Below are 24442 nucleotides of genomic sequence, written 5' to 3'. Positions count from 1 at the left end.
ACACTTCCCCCCATAACACATGCATTTCACTCTAATTTCAAAGCAGCATTCAGAACTGCTATTATTTGCATTTTCAGCTATTGATAGCAAAAGCCAATATAGCATAGAGTGGCAACTTTTTATACTGGCATAAAATTAGCAATAATCAAAGGCTCAAATCCAGATAAAGGTGACGCTTGGTTAAACTTTCTACAATGTCATTGGAAAACAGACTTTTCACCTCACACCTAAAAGACTTTTGTAGTGTTAAAAAAATAATAAAAAGAGCAGTTAAGCATTTTGTATCAAAACTAATTTAAAACTATTACAAAGCATTGCGTATTTTGTAAGAAATACCAAAGCTGGAGCAAATGCCTTTGCTGATGATAAGTATATCAAAACACACCTTTACACAATTTGTTATAATTATGTAAGCTGAAAACATGTTCAAGCTCCAAAATCCCACTACTATCCAGGTACCTGTCATTCTCATTCATGCACATTAGTTAATATATTCCAAGGATATGAGATCCAATAACGAACTGTGTGTCCTGTCATTCATACAGAGTTGGGCTACCATTTCTGCTCTGAGGATCTCATCATCTGTCATTCCTAGGACAATAAAAAGTCATTAAAATACCATTATTTTAAAACACACATTCAGTATACATTTGTCATTAAACACAAGCTAAAACTTGATACAAACATTAAGTGATCATACAGTGCTATAAAAATACAGCAAAAGAAAGGGGGGGGAGGGGCACAAATGTTATGAGAACACAACCTCAGTCAGAAAAGACAGGTACAAATTAAAACTGCTGTCTTTCTGAAAAAGATACGGAATCTTTGTGTGATCACAACAACAAATCAGCCACTTCCATTAAAGCCATTTTTCTCCATTTCTATGTATTTTGTCTATTTATAATTCATAAGGGATTAAAATTCAGTAACTGGCAAAAATGAAACCCAGTATTGAATGCTTTAAGTAACTATATGGCTAATCAGCTTTATAGTGGCTACTAAATGAACAGGCATGTTATTTACATACAAGTATTCCTAAAGCAGTGATTCTTACCTAAATGTAAACGAAGACTTAACAGAAGGACCAAAAACGTTAAGGCTCCTTCCAACATGGACCTTTCATGCTCTGAATCAAGAACAGTATTTTGGTGCTGTGATGCCATCGTTAACAGATCTACCACCTTAAATCTACATAGCAAAGAGTAAAGTCAGAAACATCATTGTCCAACATTAAAACACCAATGCAAAATGTACTGATAAACTCAGGATACCATTCACAACAACCCAAAATGAATACAAAATAAAATGCATATAATGCAGTAATATGCAAACATACATGAAAACCCTCTTATTTTTAAATTTGGATTTTTGTTTAACTACCTATGGAATGTGCTCTAGTGATATTTACTCCACATGAAAACACTTTGCATTTATGAACATGTTAAAGCTAATACCAATTAATCTGTTTTCAAACCTGATTTTATTCTATCTGGAAAGACATCCTGTGTTTCTTACTATTGCAGCTCTATTTATCTACTTCTTCAGGCTAGCATATCCTGAAAGCTTGCAAAACTTAAAAAAACCTGAAGATGCTCAGAAAACAAATGTCTGAAGGTTCACTACTGTAAATCAAAAACCAATCCTGTATAAAATCAAGGCTATACCTTGAGATACCTCTTTCGGTGGACCCTTAGGTAAGTGTTAGTTTCGGCTAGGCAGAGTTGTACCACTGAAGATGTATATCAGATATGCACCGTTTCTCTCACATGGCATAAATCAGTCAACAGCTAGCACAACACTGAACAAGAGCATTCATTTTTTAACCCTACCTTTCAAAAACAGATGAAATAAAATAATCTGGGTCCAGCCTAGAGGCACAGACCTGTGGACAGAGAATAAATTAATTTTATTCAGTAGTTTGTTTGTTTGTAAACAAGCATTGGCTTGGCTCCTCAGAAAACATAACTTACTTGCAGCAGATAAATGTCAGGATCAATCATTGAATTGCAGAAATGAGACTGCACGTAAGTCATTGCCTGTCCTTTAATTTGTAGACCATTTCTAACCCACATGTTGCTGTGAATTTCAGAAAGACTTGCCTGTTCAGGTAAAATAAAATAAAATAAAAATTTACAAACATTTCAGGAATATTCAGTTATTCAGTTCAATGTTAGCAGATCATCAACATATTATCACACACATACATACATACACACTACACCTTTATATAAAAGTATACTTTTTTTAATACTCATTTACTTCTCCTGAGGAGTGAGAGATGAAAAGGAACCACTGCAAGTTTATGAAACAGATACCATACTTTCATGTGAGAGCGTATTTCAGACAACAAAAGTGATCAAAGCCAATGAAGTGATTTATTTATGTACTTATTTATTAAAATCTTGAAAAGTACTCCAAAGATGAAGGCATCATGGTTAAAATGAAGTTAGATATAAAGGCAGTGATTACAAATACTGCTGACTACCACTTACATACAAATAAATACAAATTTGTAAATAAAAAAAATGTTGCCGGGTGCATCCGTTCTTGAACTCATTCTCAATTTAAAATATGAAATTTTCAGATTCAGGTTTCTTCTCAACTTGCGCTCCATTGGTAGCTATTCTATGAACATGCAATTCCATGTTTTCAAAGGGCCGATTCCTCCTACACCCTTTTGAAAGTGCTATAGTGAATACCATTATCATACTTCTCAGAGTATGATAACTAATGCCACATATTTAATTTTGGAAATAGGAAGAAAAAAAAGAGTTTATCCTAACTACTCAGTATATTCTAGTTATTATTGTCACATATTGCTTATTTTGATATTCCACACTTAAAACATACTCCCTCTTGTTAAATACTTCTAAATATATTTAAATGACTGGGGTTAAAAGAATCAGACAACAACTTTTTTTCTCATATATCTCTACATCTGCATCAAAGTCAGAAGTCCGCCCATACCTGAATCTGAAGTGGGTGAATCATGAGTTTCATCAGCATCTCCTGATCTGGCAAGATAGTATCCAGATCTAGTTCTTGGCATTTGACAGCCTAGAAACAAAAGCAAGCACACACTGTACTGAACAATCACACTCACCAGGGAATTTCCATCTTCTGTGTGACTAAAACATGTGCTTACCTTACTTAAAAACATGGCAAAGTAACGGTGCAGTGGCAAATGAAAAGTAACTTGGTTAGGAGCTGGCTGAAAGTAAAATAAAGATATTTTAATATCATATATTAAAAAAAAACCAACTCTAAATGTCTTTGTCACAACCACCAAGAACAGTATCTTGCATGTCTTGTTTTGACGGACTTACTTTCCACTAACCTAGTATTACTTCATTCCCTTGCACTTTCCGATGATTCAGAAATTTCCCTTATTCAGACTGCTGTAGTTGATCTCTTACTAAGCCGTCAGTAGCTAATGACACTTTGAATCGATTGAGAGTATTGCTTGCTAAGGTGGCAAAGCTGCTCCCCACTACCATATCAGAAGAGGACCTCTGTTTTGCCATTGCTTCAGCTCTTCATTCAGCAGAACAGTAGTACATCAATGGCACTGCTTTTAAGACTCACACAGCTTAAGCTTGCACCAGCAAATCTAAATCATCAAGACTCTACAAACGAAGGATCCTAGGACATAACATTGCAACTATTAACTACAAACTCTAATTTCAGCAAGGCAATCCTTTTTCAATCAGTACCTAGAATGATGATTTAATTTAATGGGAGGGAGCGTATCACCATTGACGTTTAATCAGATTTTCACAGTACTTTGCTTAAATTCACTAAGTATATTTACCTCATCTACAAAGTTGATAGCATCAAACCAGTCCTGAAGCGCTTCAAGGCAGTATCTAACAACATTTCGTGTGTATTCCTGTGTTTCCTGCAGTAAGAGAAAACAGTGTACTACATGAGCCAAAACGGTTTTGTCACTGTTTTCCTACTACAAATAAATATGATTATTTCAATATTGTTACAGTACATAATTTATGCCCTCATCATATGGAAATTAGTAAGTATTAAGATGGTTTCATTGTTACTCTAAAAGACTATAATTTCAATGGTGAGAATTAAGGCACCTTCCGAATGGTCAGCTGGTCCTAGTGCCTACTGTTGTTTAATTTATCCATTTATTTTTACCAAAAAATTAGTGATGTAAGCATAAAAAAAAGTCTTTCCATGCAATCAAAAGGAATGGCTAACGTCCTGTAAGTTTCATCTACTGAAAGGTCCTTACAGTTTGCTAACACAGTGCACCTGAAATGCAATAACAACACAATGCTGCATAGATTTTAACAATAAGCAAACCTTGTTATGATCCTATGATATAACTGTATAACAATGCCCTAAAACTATAATATATTTCAGATTAAATCATGTATTTCAAGACTAGAGCTGTACATTGTCCTCCAGGAGCAAAGCAGTGATGTCCAAGAAGGGAAGGCGGGAGGGGAGCTAAACCAAATTGCTCTGTGATCAGCAGAACTTACAGAGCCTAATTTCTTATGGACTTTTCCTTTAATCTTCCCTTCCCCCTAAAGACAGACTCCAGACCTGCCTCAGACTCTTAGGATATCTATGAAACACTTCTCATGCAAAAGCCAGCAGTGCTTTGGCCAGCCAGAAGCTGGCTCAGTCAGACACCTCTTCTCATCGGGAAATACAACAGCCGCACTCCCATCCTGCTGCTCCGCCCTCTATGGTGGCCAGGCTCTGTCGGCTTTCCCTCTCCTGCAGGACACGAGCTGCAATCTCTTCCCACCCATCAGGTTTCACTAAACAAGTACAACAATTAAGCTATGAGATCTCTAAAACTCTTTCAGATTTATTGAGAATGACCAAAGGGCTCAAACATGGGGGTGAAAACATGACTGACGTGCCAACAGGTGGAGCAAGGAATCATACGGGCCGTAAACAAAAGCCAGATCTTCCCATCCCTAAGCTAAAAAGAAAGGAATACTTTAAAATGCCAGAATTAATTCAGTTTTGAAAGATAATTTAGACACATAAATTGTTATATTCATAATGTATCAGTATAACTTACATCATGGAAAGGCTTTTGCAACTGCCTGATTTACATTGTTTTAAAATTGCATTATGCTCGCGCACATTTTTTCAGTGCACAGTTCAATTCAGGTATTACTGTCTCATGGATGCTATTAGCTATCTTGATAACCTAATTTCAAAGATAAGTATTTCTTTCATAAAAAATAACCGATACAAAGTTTTTTCACGTTAAGTATTCCTATAAGCTGATGGATTCTATTTTTACTTTAACTTAATATAATTTACAGTCTAGCAAATATCAACAACTCTTTGCTCTAGTTAGGAGACCATGAGATGTCAGAACCTAAGAGGGTTTCACCTCAGGTTCTTAGTAACACAACACAAAACCATAAATTACTCCATCACCCATCATAATGAAGTGTCTATTTGCAGAAACAATCAACATTATAATCACATTAGGGACGACTTATGCATCTCCTTTCCCACTGAACAAAGGCAGAATGACTCAGAGACACCTATCAAGTTCTTCATCAGATCAGAAGTTATTCCATATGTACAGTCATATGGAATGACTGTACACATCCTGAACTTGTAGTCCCACTTCTGGAGACAATAAATTAGGTACAAGCATGAATTCTATACTCACTATACACAGAATCTGAGTTGATAACAGTTTTATATATTTGGTAGACAAAGACAGCAAAACCCAAGTCTTTTCAAACACAGAACAGACAAGACCTTTCAGATTTGAGAACTCTAGAATAAATAATGAATAAAACCAAGAATAATGACAGAGAAATGTTAGACTTACCCTAACTTTGCAGTGTGACAGAAGACCCCACATTGGCTGGGCACAGGCTTCCAGTTCAGCAGCAAAGGCAGCATAGTATGTCTGGGATTCAAACTCCACGTGCTCATTTAATTCTCGTTTATTTAAATTCATACCTTCAAAGATTTAAGCAGAGTTATACAACCAAATATTTAACTAGGGCTAAGTGGAATGCAGTATTTTTAGTGTTATGCATTCACACACCTATTAAGACAAAAAACCACAAAGTGTAACAATCTATCTTATCTAGCAGCAGAATAAGAGATAAAATATGAGAACAAGCATCAAAGTTTGAACAGAAATAGACCAAAAAAGAACAATAGCTCTAGACTGGCTAGTAACTGTAGTCCTTGCTGTTCAGGTGATGTTAACATGGACAGCAGCCCTTCTACTTTGAACCTCACTTAGTCAATGGGAACATCTGGGGGGAAAATATCTGGTCCTCTTTCTAGGCAAAACAACTTTCAGTATTGAAAAGTTCACAATTTTAAAATATTTTTTTAAATAATAAAAAGGTTTCTTCACAGCAACACTTAGAAAAAGATCCAGATTTATCAGATTACCTAATATTTAAATTTAGAACTTCACCCGTAACATACTTCTAGCACAAGTTATGATTTGTACTTCAAGTTCAACCTGAGAATTCTGGCACTATGAATCTCAGTCAAGTGTGTTACAATTGCTATTTAACTAGTCCACACAAGACAAAGATCCATTAGATCATTTTCAAATTACCTGTTTTCTAGAATATACTGTTCCCTTCCAGGAATACAGACTTACGAGAACACTAATGAATTAAATATTTACATATAGCAGTGTAAGGATTTTGCTCCTGCTAACATTAAGCTTTCTTAACGTCCTTGTATTAGTACAGATTATAAAAGTCACATACCTTGAAAGAATGATACAAAATTCATCCATGTTACCAAAAGACCATGATCTTCCAAAAATTTCTTTGCCACACTTTGGTGTGAAAGTATGTTTATAAAATCACTAACCAGGGGCCAGTAAGTATTATTCTTCAGTAGTGCTTCCCCACAATTCACCACAACATGTAAACTATTTTCTTCATCTGTATTTAAAAATGAAAACAGAAAAAAAATAAAGTAATACTTTTTTCTTCCCTTTTGTTGTAACTTTTAAATAAAGTTACAAGATAATGCAAAAATACCAGTTAGGATTTACTATAATGTTGCAATCACACACACAGAGAAAACTGTAGAAAAGAACGGTTGTTTTGTGGTGCCTAAGGCTGTTTTCTCATCATGGACTCATCAACATAGATCCCACTCTAGTAGGAGACACATATACTTTGGACAATTATCGCAACCTTTGAAAAGCAGTGCATTAGTAAAACCATCACAGCTATGCCTTTTTTGAACACTCTCAAGAAGTATAAAAAGACCAAACAATACAATTCCTATTACGAACATCTGAAATCTATTTCAAAATGAGACACTTCTGGTGAGCAAGCTACCTTACAGCATGCAAACAGGAATCTGGTGATCAAAACCTACACTGGCATGTTGGGTCTGAGAAGGACAGCAGAGAAAAGCATTTCCACTCTGAATCTGGGACAGAGAGAGGGTTTATGCAGCCTTCCTGAGACTAGGGCAGGAGAAGGTTCCCAAAAGGGGAGACAAAATCGGGGGCGGGGGCAGAAGTCTCCTCCCCAAATCACAGAAGTACTTCCTCTACAGCTGTAAAATAAATCTCTTTATTAGATTTTCATAACTGGGACCCCTGGAAAGACCAGAAGGGAAACAGGATTGCTCCTGGATTCACAATCCAAGGGAAATAATTTCCAGCACCCATCTGTCAGTTGCTATTCTATTTCAAGTGAACAGAAGAAATAAAATCTTGCATCTGATTATCAGCCTTGGAGATGGCTCTTGTCCAGTTCAAATGCACTGAAGGACCCTTGTAGTTACCCTTTAGACAATGAAAGGGTCTCAAGCAGTATGGCACAGCCACAGCTAAAAAGACACTGTTATTAAGAGACTCCAGTCTCCAGCTGATGAGGCACATCTGTACCTGGAGTGGTTCCCTTCGGTATGTATGTAAGCTTTTTTCCTCCCCTTTGTTGTAACTACTTTGTTGTAAAAATAGTTTTTTTCTTTTTACTCTGAGGTTGTTTATTTTGTTGGTTTATTGGTACCAGGGAAAAAAAATAATTACTCTCTTGCCTGTTATGTCAACAGGTTTTCTAACTTGAAGTCATACAATATTTTGATCTTGACAAGTTTTCTTTCCCAAGAACACAGCACAGTCAGAAAAATGAGTCAGATTTCATCCTGAAAAATAATGCTGCTTGAGTTGCACACACCTATGAACAGATACCTTCTTCTTACCATAAGGTAATATAGAGCTCCATTTCTTAAGACTGACTCCTATCTATTACACTGGAGCACTGGAAGGAACAGGAAGCCAGAAGCACTCTGTGCAGCTTCTCAAACTTCTCTGCCACAGTTGATCAAATAATCTTTAATCTCTCTCCTGTTATCTAGTACATCTGCAAAGAAAGGAAACTAGGTCTTGTTGCTCAGCTGCCTGGTTCCCATGTGTTCACACAGCCTATCCAAGAACAGGATAACATCTCAGTTGGCTCTGCCTGAACCCGCTGAAGGACTTTGCAAAGAGCCAACAGTTACACGTTGCTGATTCTCTGCCCCAATATAGGTTAGACAAATCCAGAGTTACTTCAAACTGGCAGTGGCATTGCCTCTTACTCAGAGTACTCTACAAGCCAGGGTTAATGTAAGGTCAGTCAAAGGAAAAGAGTTGGGGTTTGTTTTTTTTTTAAGGATGAACCATTACAAAAACTTTTTCCTTGGGTTATAAATTCTTCTCCCATGAAAAGTTCAGTAGGAGGAAAGTCGATGATAGAAAGAAAAAAAGTCTCTAAGAGCATAGGGACATAAATCTTCCTAGGGAGCCAGTTTTATCATCTGCACCCATATTTCACCTCCTCATCCTTTCACACCACATGTGACAGAGGTAAGCTGAGCTTGTAACACTTTCAAAGTTGGTATCAACACAGCTCCTAGGTCAACTCTGTTTCAGGAACACAGTTTGTCACCTGGCATCCACAAATACCCTTAATGAACTATATACTTTTAACAGGTGTCAGCTGTCCAAAAAACAATGAGGATCTGTGAGCAATGCAAACTCAACATGCCTTAGCAGATACAATTCCTGCTCCATGTTCTCCTTGTTCCTCTCCAACATGTTTTCTCCATCTATCCATTGGCTGGATTTGTAAACTTTGTCTCATTCAGATACTAAACAACCTACTTGTTTGCACTAGCTGCACAAACAGAATCCTTCTCAATTTATCTCACCAGCACAGACTTCTAACAGACTTCTCACTATTTCCAGCATCATAAGAGATACCTTGAACTAAGCACAAGATACAAGCCCACAGAACTGCAAAAGGAGGCCAATGAGGATATGAGAGGGAAAAACCCCAATAAAGTATTTTATTAATTTTTTTTCTGTCAATTTACAGTATACTCAACCCCTCACATATAAAGCAGTGAGGAGGAAATGCTGTGAAAACACTGAAAAGCACCGCACAGATTCCATGATGGAGTCTTAGCCAAGACAAATCACTGGTGCTGGGAAACAGGTAACTCCATGTCTTGGGATAGCTGCTCCAGGGGTAAGTCTTTTCTCACAAATCTATCATAAATATATCTGATGTTATTTAACTTACCAGCTCCAGCTTACATAATTAATTACCAGGAAGTTTCTTCAGAGAATGTCTAATCACAGTCACAGCCTTTTTCTGTTTGGCTGCAAATTCTGATCCATTACAGAACCCTACCACCATGCTAGCAACATCCCATACTGACCAACAAGTAAAAACAACTACTTAAAAGTAGTTTTAAATGACATTCCACCAATATGGCATTAGTTTAGCAAAAGTCACGTGATATACAAACTGTTAAAGAGAAAGATTCGACATTTTTCTTTGACTACTGTAAAGCAATCTATGTAGGGCAACAGAAAAATTTCTCATGTTGAAGTGCAGCTGACTGAGGGCACTCTATAGCTAGATGACTGAGGATTTCCCATTTCAGTACAGTCATTCTGTATTAGGCTATACATAGAGTGGACCCAGAGACAAAGGATACTTCAGACAAGAAAAATTACAACTTCATGCAGAAGTTGATGGTACTTATCTGGCAGCAGAAAGTATTTTCAAATTCAAACTACGATACAAGGCTGAGAGGTCTGTGGTGTGTTAGGTACATGAAAGCGTGAAAAACAGAAGTCAGCAAAATTCATTGTGCCACCATTTTCAGATAAGGACAGGTAAAACAAGGATAGAAACAGGATAGCTGTTTTCACTAGAAAAGTTACACAGTGTACACTAGTTCACATTCAAATTGCCACTCTGTCAATCAAAAGCTTGATCAAATTATTATCTTTACAAAGTATTAAATAATTCTCCTCTAATGATGTCAAGTTTTATTAAGGCAATCACAGGTGAGAAAAATTGAAACAATTTTAAATACTTCAAATAGCTTGTCAAATACTTTGAAAATATTTTAAAAATCAGTAAAGGTCTCAGTTTGCATCTATAATTTCTCATTCAAATGATCTTCACAAATAGTGTTTATGCACTTTACCCAACAAATGAAGGACCTGCAAGATAATACTCTGTATAAACTATATAACATTTGTACAAAAGAAAACCCTACAAACCAAAGGATAAAACATCAGTATCACTCTTGATAACTGTCTTTAAATTTCTAGGAAATTTTGAGACTCAGACTCTACCATATATTGCTAGATCCTGTGCATTCTGGGGAAGGGATTGGGGGGTGGATTGACTATCAAAGAAAGAGATTAAATTTCCTCTATAATCAATTTAATATCCATGGAAACAAGCAAACAAACAAATAAATCAACCTACCTTGCAATTCACTTTTAATAAGGCAACTTTCCATCATATATAACAGAACAGTGACCATAATATCCAGCAGCTGACATTCTTCTGTTACTTGGCGTGCTAGCTCTTCATTGCTGAACAACTGAACACTGATATGCACAATTCTATTAGACATTGTGTCTGATTCATGGCTTTTCTTCAGTGTTTTCATAATAAAAGCATAATGCTGAACAAAAGTTTTGGTAAAAGCAATCTGCAAATTATAAAGAAATTTTGATGTTAACAAGGACTGTACAAAAATTATAGCTTTCTTCCATTATAAAATATTCCTTTACAAAAGCACAATCAACATATCCTAGGAAACACCAGTTGCCATGACAAATTAAAATTGATGGTCTAACTATCCACGTCTAGTTTCTAGAAACAGTCCACATGAAAAGACCTATCTATAGAGAGGGGTAACTTATGCCTCCAATTTTATTACCTTATTCCGAAATCTAATTTTCTCATTCTATACTTTCCGCACTAAAAACCCCCCAGAAATGTTGAAACAAGGAATATAAGGTCTCAGCATACCTGTGAAAGTAGTACAGTTCTAATAATGAATTTATCCTAAATTTTTTACATCCTAAAACAGGGACTCATGTTCCAAAATAATACACTATGAACAATGAGATTAGTGGTGCCTAATAAATCTGCCTTAACTTATCACTTGCACTCATTTACCCATGGAGTAAGGTTTTCATTCATCTGTCAAGGATGACATTTCAACACTGAATTTCATCTGCTATCATAACATCCTATATTTTTTTAATAAACCTTTAGCGCTTTCTCCTAAATAATTAAAGTCATGAGGCAAGCTTTGCTATTCTTCACACAACTATTTGTTTTTTTTTTTAAACCAGATTGGTATTTAAATGTATCAATACATATACATATAAATCTTAGTACAATTTCTTGTCCCACTCCATTAGCCTCAAATTGCATTGTGAACCAACCTTCTGCACTGCACATACATGTGTGCATATCTGCCAGCTTTGAAATCACTTCTCACTTAGTACTTGAAGTTCTGGATTAACACCATCTGGACTTCCTTGGCTTAATAAGAAGAGATAATACAAGCTGTGCAGTGATGAAAATTCTCAGCTCAAAGTCTAAAATCCCCTGTCTATTCCTTCTGGAAGTATTAATCTTTCATAAGCGTAAAATTAGAAATTTTAAAACCACCCTCAGGCAGCTATGTTTTCACCAGACTATATACAAATCACTACGTCATTTTACCTGCCTCAGACTCAGTGCTCCCATATTTTTATTATAGCACTACCACGTTATTGTCATTCAGAAAATATTTCCGAAAATATCATAATGCCATAATGCTGCTGTTGGGCACAAGACTGCTTCTTCCAGCAAGTATCCTCAAAAATAAAGTTGCTCATATAAAAAAATGGACCAGGGTGGGGATGTCACTGCAGGAAACACTACAACATTACTTAACTTGCCTTCCTTTAGCTGGTTCACAATGATGGAAACCTTTATAATAATTGAAAGTGTCTTCTACATAGAGGTCCCAGCACAATGGTGATTGTTTTCAGCTAAAGCCTTTTTGGAACTATGTATTCACAATACTTGCACAGAGTTAATACAATATCATTCTGGTATTCCAAGGCAGAACAACATATCATAATTTCCTTTAAATTAAAGCTTGATACAACTTTAATCACTGGCAATGACACTTATAACAAACATCAAGACGTTTAGACTATTAATGTTAAGCCTCAGACACAAATGACGCACCTGATATTTTAAGAAGTTAGTATATTAATGCTGCTAGTAAAAAAAGTATATTTTATTTATATATTACTTCTTCACATTGTATTATGCTTAAATAGGATTCTCAAGTTCTGTGATGTAGGAACTACGTTTTACTTGTTTTACACAGCATTCTCAATTCAAGCTGATTGCAAAAACATGGTCCTCCTCTAAGGACAAATTTTGGATTTTTTATTTATTTATTTTAAATCAGCACGCATCAAAACCTTTTGCGCGTCACCTATATACGATAATGAATTTCTGAAAGTACTGTAGATTCGTTATCAATATAGTGTAATGACAGAGATTCTGTAATACGCTTAAATAAAGACATCAGCTTTACTCCTACATTCACTTGGAAGTTAAACAAACAAATACAACCCTTTCCAATTTTGAGAGGAAGAAACTAAATTCATTTCCAGAAATTAAAATGCTGAAATACTGTGGTAAACTGCAGTCATATATAAAAACAGCCATAGTAGGTCAGATCAGTCCATCCAGCTCAGTATCCTGTCTTTGAGTGGCCAAAGCTGTATAAACAGCTAAGGAAAAATATAGAATGGAGCAAGAATGCAGATATTGACATAACATGTCTTTCCAAATATTTACTCAGCTTCCAACCATTTACAAGAAGTGGCAAAAACAGACATGTTTTCTGTATATTTAATTACCTTCACTGACTTACTCCCTATGATCTTGTGCAGCTTCTAAATTTCTAGCCTATGCAAAACCAGTTAGTTTTTTCATATGGCCTTTCCTCTTGGTGGTCACTCAACAATCCCAGAACTTTTAGGAGCCTAACACCAACCCCATGTTTCAGTTAGAACTTGCATCTCCCACGTTTATGTTTTCAATACAAAGAAAAAGATAGTTCTGCCAGGTGAAAGCTGTGCTAAAATTAAGTTTCCAATAGAAAAACTGTTCTACAGAATTTGTAGAACAGCATATCCAGGGGTTACTGAAGTCCTATTGCTGTAATAACTGCCTCAACGTTCACTATGGGAGGTGCCTGAGGAGGCACAGCATTTCTGATAATTATGTTTGTTGATTCATTATCTCTACCAGATGCTTTTACATTTCTCTACTTCCAGTATTCCAGATTTCAGCAAGGCTCTGCTTTTGGATGATTTACACTCTTCCATCAGCTTCCTCTTTATTGCCAACCCCTTCTTTGCCTTCTCCTTGGTCACATGAAGGTCAGTCCTATTTCTCTGGCCTTCTGTTTTCCCTCTTGCAGAATCCTTGTCCACACCATAACACCTCTAACTTCTTGGAAGCTCCAGTAAATTTCTCTTCTGTTTTCTTCACTTGTAGGTCTTTCAAGCTTCAAATGTCAGAGAGTGCTGGAAGGGATGCCTCAGGCACAAATCCTGTAAGGCAAAGACCACACTGTTTGTTGTCCTGTCTCTGTCATATGCAAAAGGGGGGAAGAGCTAGTTAACCCAGGGTTTTATCCCACCCCTTTCAACACCTTTTCGATACTGGGAATCCTAAAAGAGAAGTTTGTTTTCTTATTTAAAAATAAGTCTGTGCAATAGAGATTGCTGGTGGCTCGCTGACTGCTGCATAGGGCATGGTGGATTCAGTCAGCTCTACTACATTTATGCTGGAGATCACAGATTTCAACAATTTCAGCATGCAGAGGTAGCCAGCTCTGTGCTCTGTGTCTGGCTAGCTCACTCAGTTTATCAGAAAACCAACCTAGCAGAATTCTGCTGATTTAATGAGCTAAATCAGCTCATGAAGAATCAGACAAATTGCACAACAGCAGAGACAGAAAAAATTAAGACAGTACATGTGGTGTAGATGGGATGGGAGAAAGTAGCAGAAAGCTGACAGATCACCTGGAACAGTTTATATCCCTACAGATGTTCCTACTGTTTTAGAATGCAACATGATTAAATAGCAAACAAGCTTTTTCTTCACAAAAGCTAAATGGAAGCTTGATAGATAAAACATTCTCCTAATTCACCCTAAAATGGTATGTTCACTCTGTACACATGTAAAAGGCAGAGACACTCCTTGTAAATTAACCACAATCCTCAGACATGTTTAAAATTTATGCATCATTGACAGTTTTGCAACAAAGCACAGGCATCTTGGGAAAAAATAGCGTTACTGCCTCCCTAATATTGCTATGTGATACATTTCCTGCTCTGAGTTTCCTTACTACTGAAAAATAGCTTTCAGACAATCACAGCAATTAAAATAAACAGATTCTAAAACATTTCAAATACTTAGAATTTGTGCTAGTAATAAAATTTGTAGACAGGAATTAAGTGTTTAATCAAACACAATATGAAATAGGTAAAAAAAAAATTTAAAAAGAATGTTTAAATAATCCTTTTTTCTGAATATACTGTATTGGTAGGTGGAAGATGGACTATTTCCAGATAAAGGTGGCAGCCAGTTGAGAAACCAAATATACCATGGTCTCCATTCTGAGTACATACTGAAGAAGGACTATGATCACAGTGAAGAAAGCCACTGAAGACTGTGGCTTGTTGTCAAAAGGAAAAAAGATCCTATGATCATTAAAAGTTGTTGTTATTACATGGTATAGTAAGAAGGTAAACATAGCAACACTTACCAGATTTCTCCACATGCTGGTAGCAGTTGGATGTTTTTACAGGCAGAAGTTCAGCTGGCAATGGATCAGAACTGAATGTCCACGTGGGTCTCCAAATATCAAGAATTCAAGCTTCATGGCAAGGGATGATCAGTCAAGAAGTCCTCATGTCTCCTCATGTATTAGCCAAATCCGAGACCAAGATGAATCTATGCTGGTATCCCAAATCAAAACGCTGTCTTGACAGGGACAGAGTATTGCTGAAAGCCCATATCTTATCTTTTCCTTTCTTGCCAAGGTATCTTCATATCCTTTGCTTTGATACAGCAAGGTTTTAAGGGGTCACGAATATAGGACTGTCCCATTATAAACAGACATCTTTGAAGAAATCTGCATGCCTGGACTTCAGGATTTCTTGATCTTTGCCTCCCAGCAGGGATTGAGAAAGTCCAAAATATTTGCATGGCTCAAAGGTATTACATGATCAGAGCAAAATGTTAAGCCTGATTGCTATGTATACTTGGTCTTGGAACATGCAGAGCAAACAACCAAACCTGGCTGCACACCAAGATTTAAAACAGGAAGATGACATCCAGTCTCCATGACTCCAGGCCAGGAGACACTTGGTATGGACAACTGCAAAACTCTGTAAGGAAGCAGCTGGAAGGCTGCCAAAATCACCTAGGGCATAGCTGCAGCAAGAACACTCACACTATAATAGCTTATATGGAGAAACCACTGCCTACTACAACAGTTGCAACAGGAATGAAGTCACTGCAATTATTTACCAGTCATACCACACTACAGAATCATGTAGTGCTGATCCCCATCTTTTAACTGATAAAAATCCAATTTACAAAGTAAAATAAAACAAAACAAAATTCAACACATGCAAATATGCACTAACGGCCAAAAAGGAAAAAAGCAAACCATAAACCCAAAATTAATACTGCTGCTCCAGAATTATCCATCTCGTTTTGTCCACATCTCTCTTCAAATACTATACACTTTAGACCTTCTAACCAAATAATCAAACCAAGGTAAAAGATCTGCATTATTTTACTGCTTATTATTCAAATATAAACATATGTGGTCTCATGCAAGGCATAATACACACTAAGTATGTGAATAAGAAAAGACATTTAAGTTTGAATGAAGTAAGGCAAGTACCTTATAATCTTGATCTGGCAGCATGTTCAGTAAGAAAGTCACCATCTTCTGTGGAAACTCGTATTTTATTGTCCAAAATAATAATTCTTCTAGAAAACATTTATGCTTCAAAACATCCATGATAGATTGATCTGCATAAAAGGTTGGAGGAGGGTATGTGTAATGTAATAATTATGAAAACTAAAACTAATGATAGTGCAGTTGCACTATCTTATATAAAACTCAGTAACAAAAACTGAATAACATCTTAGTGTGCTCTGTAAATAATTTTTTTTCAAAAACACTGGAAAATGAACATGGCCAACACTGCACAGTGTCAAAGTCTGTAACAATAAAAAGGACCTCCCAGGAAAGTCAATGAAAGTTTTCAGTACAGTTCTACCACACAGAGTCCAGTCTTCATTGATTGCATTGAATCGTGTCACCTTACTGTAATAGCCCCACTGATTGTAATGAATCACAGCAATTTGCACAATATTTACACAGCCACTTAATCGATGGAAACTGTTAACGTAGACTACTACTTAGCTGAAGTTAAAACAGCAAAACAACAAAACACAATTTATGATTAAGTGATGAGTTCTATCACCTAAGAACACTTATGTTCTGTTTACAAAGCTCTAAACAAGTTAAATAGAAGCAATAATGTATCAGTTACTCTTATTTTTAAAGCAATATATGTACTGATTGACCAACAAAGTTTTTGGTTGGTTGGTTGGGTTTTTTTAATATAAAAATTACCATAATCAGATAATCAGGCACTAGCTTCTGATAGTACCAGAAGAGACAGTCTCATCTTTCCCCATTCAACTCCTGGCCATTCACTCTGCCTCCTTACTCATGCTGACAGTACATCCCTGTGGGGTACCAATGTAGGAATCAAGTCATCTTTCCATTCTCTCAGCTGCATTTTCACACAGATCAGTTTCGTGATTGCAAAGCTGCACAAACTGACCTCTGCTAGAATAAACTGTTCATGAAGCTATGGCTTGACAGAACAGAAATTGTATTAACCCCATTTTAAAAAATTACTAAAATATAAAGACTCTTTATCATCATTCTTCAAGAGGTTGATTATTTATGATTTAAAACTCCAACAGGCATTGTTCACTCCTGTAACATATAAGGACTAAAGAAAATAATAATAATGCTCCTTTATACCTAGAAATCAACTAGACCTGAGGATATGCGCCCCTCACAAAATCCCGTATTTCAATGGGACTGTATGAAGTGCTCCCATCAGCAGATTCAAAAACACTTAAGCTGAACATCTTCTGGCCTTGAAGACTCTCCACTGAAGTATAACAGCTTTAGGGACTACACTGGATAGCTTTGTGCCTATCCTAAGCAGGATAGCCATTTGTGCTTTTCCTAAGCAGGAATTACCTCCATTTTCCACCATTACCAAAAGTCAGAGTTCCCCAGCCAACTGACCAATCAGCCCAAAACATCTCAGGAATTGCAAAAGATCATGAGAAATAATGAATCATTTAAATTTTAGGGATCTCCTCAAGACTTTATCAAGCCACACAAATACAATAATATGTTTTATTCAATATATTCTACAAGTGTTGAAATAAAAAATTACCTTCACAGAGTCATGAAAGATATTTTAATATTAAAATATTTTGTAAAGCAATACACATCACCTACTGCAGCAAACATTTGATGATCATTTATGTTCTCTTCCTCGTCTCTCATTAAGAAATTGCTTATGTGATTTTACTGCCCATGAAAGCTTGGTAGCCATGCAGACTGAAGTCTTCTGTCCACAGAACAGACAGCACAGGTTTAGGTACATGCCAATGCCCTTGAGTGAGACCACCGGGCATGAAGACAAGTGACAGAACACGTTATCTGTCCCTGATGTGCAGCCTTCTCTGACATGTATCACAGTTGAACAGCGCGTATCAAATTCTTTATACAGCAGTTTCAGGCAGGGACAGAAAATATATATCCAGAATTTAAGAATTTAAGAATTTAAATTCTACAGAATTTAAGTAGGCAGAATGCTCTTACCCAACTTGGAAAATTTGTCAAGAACACTGGGACTAATGTTCCCACTCTTCTGAAAAGCACCACATGATTTTAAATTTCTTTCAACAAATAAATAATTTTTAAAAAAATATAGTGCCTGTGGGTTTAAAATTATCTTAAACATCAGGTATTTCAGATGGATGCAGGTTTTAAAACAGAGTAAAAATTAAAATTCTCTCCATACTCAGTCCCATACCTGTATCAGTGAACCTCAGCATAAAATCTGTACTTTCTTTAAAGAAACCTTTTATTCTTTCCTAATGCCACAAAAGACCCCATAGACTGTTGTAAACATCTCTCTGGAGTTTAGCATTCCAAGATATACCCAGTATATAAATAACCCTCTATGAAGACAGTACCACTAAAGACCTGGGACGGGATAGGGAGTCTGCTTGTACGGAAAAGGTAAATCTGTTTTTATTCAATACTCAGTTTTCTAAAATTTTCTTTTCATACTCTTATTTTATACCCTATAGGACATAAAATATGAATACTGAAAACTTCAGAAAACTATTCAATATTTAATAAAAACAGATACTTACCCTTCCCCCATTGGCAGACTCCCTCCTCTGGGGCTGATATTAGGAGCTATCAACATCATGAGCACAGTCCATGTTGGGATGCCTCAGAGGGGGAAGACTACAATCCTGGGGGGAAATGAAATGTTGAATCAAAGTATCACTATTCCTGAAATGCCACTGCTGATATTGGTTTTCAGATCTGGCAGCTTCTCAACCTGAGCTTCCTCCCTGCCTCCTTCCCATAATCAGTTATTATCCATCAGAAAACCAGCACTTTTTCTTGCATTACCTGACTCTTAACTTATCTTTTAGACAAGCTATCAGCCTCTAAAATTCACATGAGAGCGCCTTCCTTGGATGTCTGTAAGTTTCCTGCATTTCTCCAAAGCCACCACCTCTTCCACTTTATTATTCTTTGCCACAATCTTTCACACACCATTTCTAAGATCACCTCTTAACAATACTGTTGCCAAAACATTTAGTTCTCTGCTTTTCCAGCTTCCCAATCTTTTTCCTTCAATCTGAAACCACTAGAAACAATCAATCTTACTTTCCCATACTCCTCACAACACCTTCATACCTTTTTACTGACTTCATGAACCCTCACATTTCGAATTCAAGTTCCAAACCTTCACTCCAAACCCTTTCCAGAAATTTTATTCCAACTTTCACCAGTTTTTCACCTGAATGTTCTCTTCTCAGGGCTTGCAATTTCTTTGTGCTTCCTATGTCAGTCTCCTCATACTCATATTAAAAACAAACAAACAAACAAAAGTGTTCTTTATTTAATAATAAGAGTTTAAATATTATTATTTAAACACTTTTTAGCACAAAAACATGTCAAGGACAAGCACAAGATAGGGCTACCTTGTCTCTAGCCTATGTTCATTCTTAAATTAAAACTTGCACTGATCTCAATGTGAGTGCTGCTCATGTTGGACTAGAAATTGCACAGAGGACTAATTTCCATCTAGGAAAATAATGAAGTGGTTTCAAAGGAGGCTTCATTCAAGTATCTTTTCTTAAACATTACTAGAACAATACAGAAAGACCAGCTAGAACCAGAAAGAACCATTCTTGCCTGGCTGAGAACACAATCATACTGTACAGTGGCATAACGAAAAAAAATTGTTAAGAACAAATACATCAAAAACTTGTTTGCTAAGCTGTATTGCAACCTTGCCAGCCACACAGTGAAAATGGAATGAATTTTTAGAGGTCAGTTTACGACATGAAGGTGACAAAATGACTGGTCAAACAGAGTCCCAGACAGTGGTATTCGCTCAAGGGAAATCAAAGTTGACAATTACCACAATTTCACTTGCTATTATTTTTTAGACTTTGCTATGTTTAATACCTGTCACATGTAGCACTACAGTGCTTGGGAAGTGAATTAATATCCCTGGATAATTTTTAAGATAGACATAAAGCAAATATGATAAACTGAGATCAGTACTTTATAAATACCTTTGGTGGTGCTGCTTAGTTTCACCCTCTTGCGCTTGCCCACACCTTGGCTACCATCCTGGTCCTCCTGGGGTAGGGGAAGAGTTTAAAAAATTTATAATTGTATATTTAGAATTTTATTACCAAGAGATGGTATGCTCTCAAAATTCTGGTTTAACTATCAAGCTAAAACAGAAAAGCCCTGAATACACTCTCTTACCAGAAAAATACTTTTACTGTTTACAGGAACCATGGACTCTGTGCAACTCATTAGAAAAAACACAATTTTTTAAATTGCCATTTTTACCCTACAGGCAACATTATAATCTGCAAGTTCAGACACCTTCATCTATTTAATTAATTTTGTAAGGTTACCTGCTTTGATTTCTGAAACTGATTGCTACAAAAATATTTAACACTACTAAATTTCTAACTGTTGCACATCCAAGGTTTCACCTTATTCATCTGTAGAGTTTGGGGTTTTTTGTTTCCTAAAAAAAAATATCAGCCAACATATAGGCTATTAAAGTTGGCAACACAGACCATTAGCTAGACATTTTCTAAGCAATATAAAGTTTTGATGCAATAATAAAGTATTTTTGACACCTTTAAGAGGCCAATTCTAGCTGCTGAATTCTAATTGCTTGTCCCTAAAGAATAATGGAAACACTTTACACAGGCACTTGTCATCTGAAGCTTTCAAGGCACTCTGCAAACAAAACAGCAAAGGTTCCAAAATGCAATGCAAGTTAAAAACATCACCACCACCACTTTACAAAATCTAATACTGGGTGTTAAGAAAGAATGTGACATTACAGGACTATATTAAATGCTGCATGGATCTTTACTAACAATGATAGTCCTAATGAAACAGTGGAAATAAAGAAAGATTCCTACTGGATCTAATAAAATGAGAGATCATTAATGCAGATATCTACTGTTAAAAATAAGTAATGGATATCCTTCTCATCTAAGCAAATGCTGTATTTTACTTCCAAACTTCACTGAAATGATAAAGAACCTGGTACTCAGGAACTGACTATCCTTGCTTGGCGAGAAAGATTATTCATATTTTACATCTAAGAACTGACCAAAAATATCGTGTTAATGAAAGATCTGACTTTTCCTATCCTTTCAGTACCTCCATCTGAAAATTCATTTTAAGATGGACAAACATTTGAACTCTTAGGTGTCCCGCGGTCTTTGTGAACACATGCTACTTTTGTACTTCAATCAGGAGCCAGTCAGTTCTTGGGATGTTGCCACTGCCCACTCCCCCGTCAGAGGGGCCAAGTACTCTAAAGCAAAAATCATACCTGCTGAGATATTACTATGAACTGCAGGACTCTGCAATTTAAGTCTCCTGCCCTGAAGAAAAGGAATCTAAATTCCTGTAGCTAGAAAATTGATAGGTGGAGGTCTCAAGGCCTCTTCAGTGGTCTCAGTTGATCTAGAGAGTTGCTAGAAGGGCCTTAACCAAAAGATAATGCATTTGTGTATACAAATTGTGATTAATGTGTTGAATTCTAGCCTCCAACACCACTGCTCTGGCAAACAAAATGCATTTCCCCTTCTACAATATGAGAAAAAATTAAATATGTAACAGGCTTCATTGCAACTTTTGAAGTGATTTCACTAAAAAGAAGAAAAATTGAGTGGCTTATGAGAAACACTTTCTTGAGAACTCTTTTTTTCCTCGATAATGTTAGACAGTTGGTTTCCATTGCTTCAGTAAGGTAGGATTAAATCTTAATGTCATGTGCAGGAGTTTTAACAGCCTTGAGATAGTGAGTTCTAGGTGACATGGTGTCTCCCAAGCCCAGGGATAAAGAGTAAGAGAATAAGCAAATGTAGAACACCTTATTTTTACCCATGGGATAATGCTGTGTAAATATATCCAGATAACAGCAAAGATCTATGTAGATTTCCTTTACATAATAGAATATTTAGCAATATGCCTAAGGTGTGACATATCTGTTGTAAATTCAGATATAAACTTTATTTAATATTAGATACTATACATAGATTTTTGTACAATTACATTAAACAGCAACTGGAGTCAATAACTATGTAACTATGTAACAAGGCATTAAGTGCTCAATAAACTACAAGGGCAGCCAAATAGGGATATCCAATAGAAAAAGGTTTATTCATTGGCATGGTAAAAGTGTTCATGCACTGGGTTTTATTTGACTCCTTGGAACATAAAAAATGCTTAAATAGGAGGACAGGTTTAGAGAGAGCCTTTTTTTCCTCCTTTTGTACAAACGAAAACATAAGGAAGAAAAAACTAATAAAGGAAACAAATGGTAAGTTCTCTCCAAAATACCACAGGATGGAACACAAACCATTTGAGAAGTAAAGCACAAGTGAGCCTGTACTGTTCGGGGGGGGCACACAAAACAAAACAACCCACAACACATATCTCACAGATTCATTTTTAGCTTAGAACCATCTACTGTTGTAGAAGTGAAACTAAATACTGAACTATGCAAAACTTTTCAAGCTATTCTGTTCCCTGCAGAAGCACTGCTCTAGTCCGTAGCCTATGTAAATTTTGTAATCTAGCCTTTCATCAGTGACACAATGCTATCTTTAAGACTTACTTGGTAAGAAAGAACATTAACCTTTCTAGATTCATCTTAAATACCAGAGGAAGAAAATCCAGTTAAAAGTGTACTCTTGCCACATTTCTTAATTAGAACATGGTTTTACTCTGCTATAAGAGAGTATAATAAGGCCTAAAAAAAGCTGTAAATGCCCTTTGTAACTTACAGAGGAGGGCAGGGGAGAGGAGGAGAAGTCATAAAACAAGATAACTTTTTCCTCATTTTTCTAGGAAGCATTTCTCTAGTAACATCATTTTTCTAATAAGCATTTCAGCCTTCCACCTGCACAGTTCTGTTTTGGCTTTTGGATGAAAGGACTGGACTTTCTTTTCAGCAATTCATATTTGTCAAGCAGACCATGATTAAGAAAAATATTATAAAATAAAAAATTGGGTTTTTTGGTTTAAAAAAAAAAATCAAGAAACTTTTGACATTATTTTTAATTGCATCCCATATTGTATCAACGTGATTTTATTGAAGATATGAAAGGAAAATTTAGAAGTGAAAACATATACGAAAAACATTTAAATTTCGAGTGCTTATTGTTTTATCTGCATGTTACTTCCTCATTCTTTTTTAAAATTTTCTAAATACAGATTTCAAAACAGGGTCTTGTGCTTTTTTACAAGGTATCTTAATAATGTAATTAACAGCTTAAAATTTATTCCAGGTACGTGAGTATATGCAAAATTACAGTTTAGAAAAATCACATCTGCAGTAATCTAATAAAATACCTACCTACATGTATCTTTATATCCTGGAGATCAGAAAGAAAAATCTCTCTAGAAAACAGGTATCTTTAACCAGCAAGCTATAATGCAGTTGCAGTAATTCTGCCCTTTTTTATTCATAAAATATCTTTTCCTTGAAAAAATTATCTTTTCCTGATAAGAAATTCTTTCTCCCTAAAATACATCTCCGTCTCTACCTCCCTCTTGGACTTCTTTCCCAAAAGAAATGTCAGCGATATCCAATCTCTCTTCAGACTCTTAACAACTTCAGTTTACTCCCCTCTCATCACTTATAGGTGTAAAACAGAAAGAAGTATGCTGAGCCATTTTACATTTATTTGAAAATACTACTTGAGGTTATTAACATTAACTTGAATTGCCTTCTTCTTTCATGGGTCTTAAAAGTGATACTGTCAGCAGTCTTTTGCAGGTTTTTTTGTGTGTGTGTGTTTGTTTGTCAAGCGATGGTGAAAAAACAAGCAGCCATACTTTGAAAAATGCCAAATTATAAATAGCACTGCTGGAAGTGTAACAGATGCTGTTGTGCTCGTGACAGAGGCAAACATGTCATACAACTGTTTTAGACATACACGAACAATTGTTTTTACTTCAATACTTGTTCACATAGAATTCAATGTAAGCAAAAATCCTATGAAAAACTATACTTTACATTATTTAAAGTTTGTTATACTACCCTACCAGAATGGCTGCTAAGGCTTACTAGTTGAAATTAGGTTTTAAATAGTAGGGGAAAAAAATGAGAATAAATTCATAAAGTAACTCTACCAGAATTTAACTTTCC

At 36.0% G+C, this 24442-nt stretch overlaps 1 protein-coding gene across 6 annotated transcripts in view; it reads right to left on the bottom strand.

The window, feature by feature from the left end:
• UBR3 (ubiquitin protein ligase E3 component n-recognin 3) overlaps positions 1–24442 on the bottom strand; it is a 122454-nt gene that overhangs the window by 78555 nt on the left and 19457 nt on the right. For all 6 annotated transcript variants that reach the window (XM_072875426.1, XM_072875425.1, XM_072875427.1 and 3 more), the window contains exons 6-17: positions 20322–20388; positions 16297–16427; positions 10773–11001; positions 6744–6923; positions 5834–5967; positions 3812–3898; positions 3146–3211; positions 2968–3057; positions 1971–2099; positions 1830–1882; positions 1055–1188; positions 507–591 (exon numbers count right to left, since the gene is read on the bottom strand). In XM_072875426.1, coding sequence (XP_072731527.1) covers positions 507–591; positions 1055–1188; positions 1830–1882; positions 1971–2099; positions 2968–3057; positions 3146–3211; positions 3812–3898; positions 5834–5967; positions 6744–6923; positions 10773–11001; positions 16297–16427; positions 20322–20388 — 1385 coding nt within the window. The remainder of the gene's footprint in view (positions 1–506; positions 592–1054; positions 1189–1829; positions 1883–1970; positions 2100–2967; positions 3058–3145; positions 3212–3811; positions 3899–5833; positions 5968–6743; positions 6924–10772; positions 11002–16296; positions 16428–20321; positions 20389–24442) is intronic.

The sequence above is a fragment of the Ciconia boyciana genome, chromosome 10, assembly GCF_034638445.1.
Source record: "Ciconia boyciana chromosome 10, ASM3463844v1, whole genome shotgun sequence".
Taxonomy (NCBI): Eukaryota; Metazoa; Chordata; class Aves; order Ciconiiformes; family Ciconiidae; genus Ciconia; species Ciconia boyciana.
Note: the sequence above shows the minus strand (reverse complement) of the source record. Positions and strands in the feature narration are given on the sequence as shown.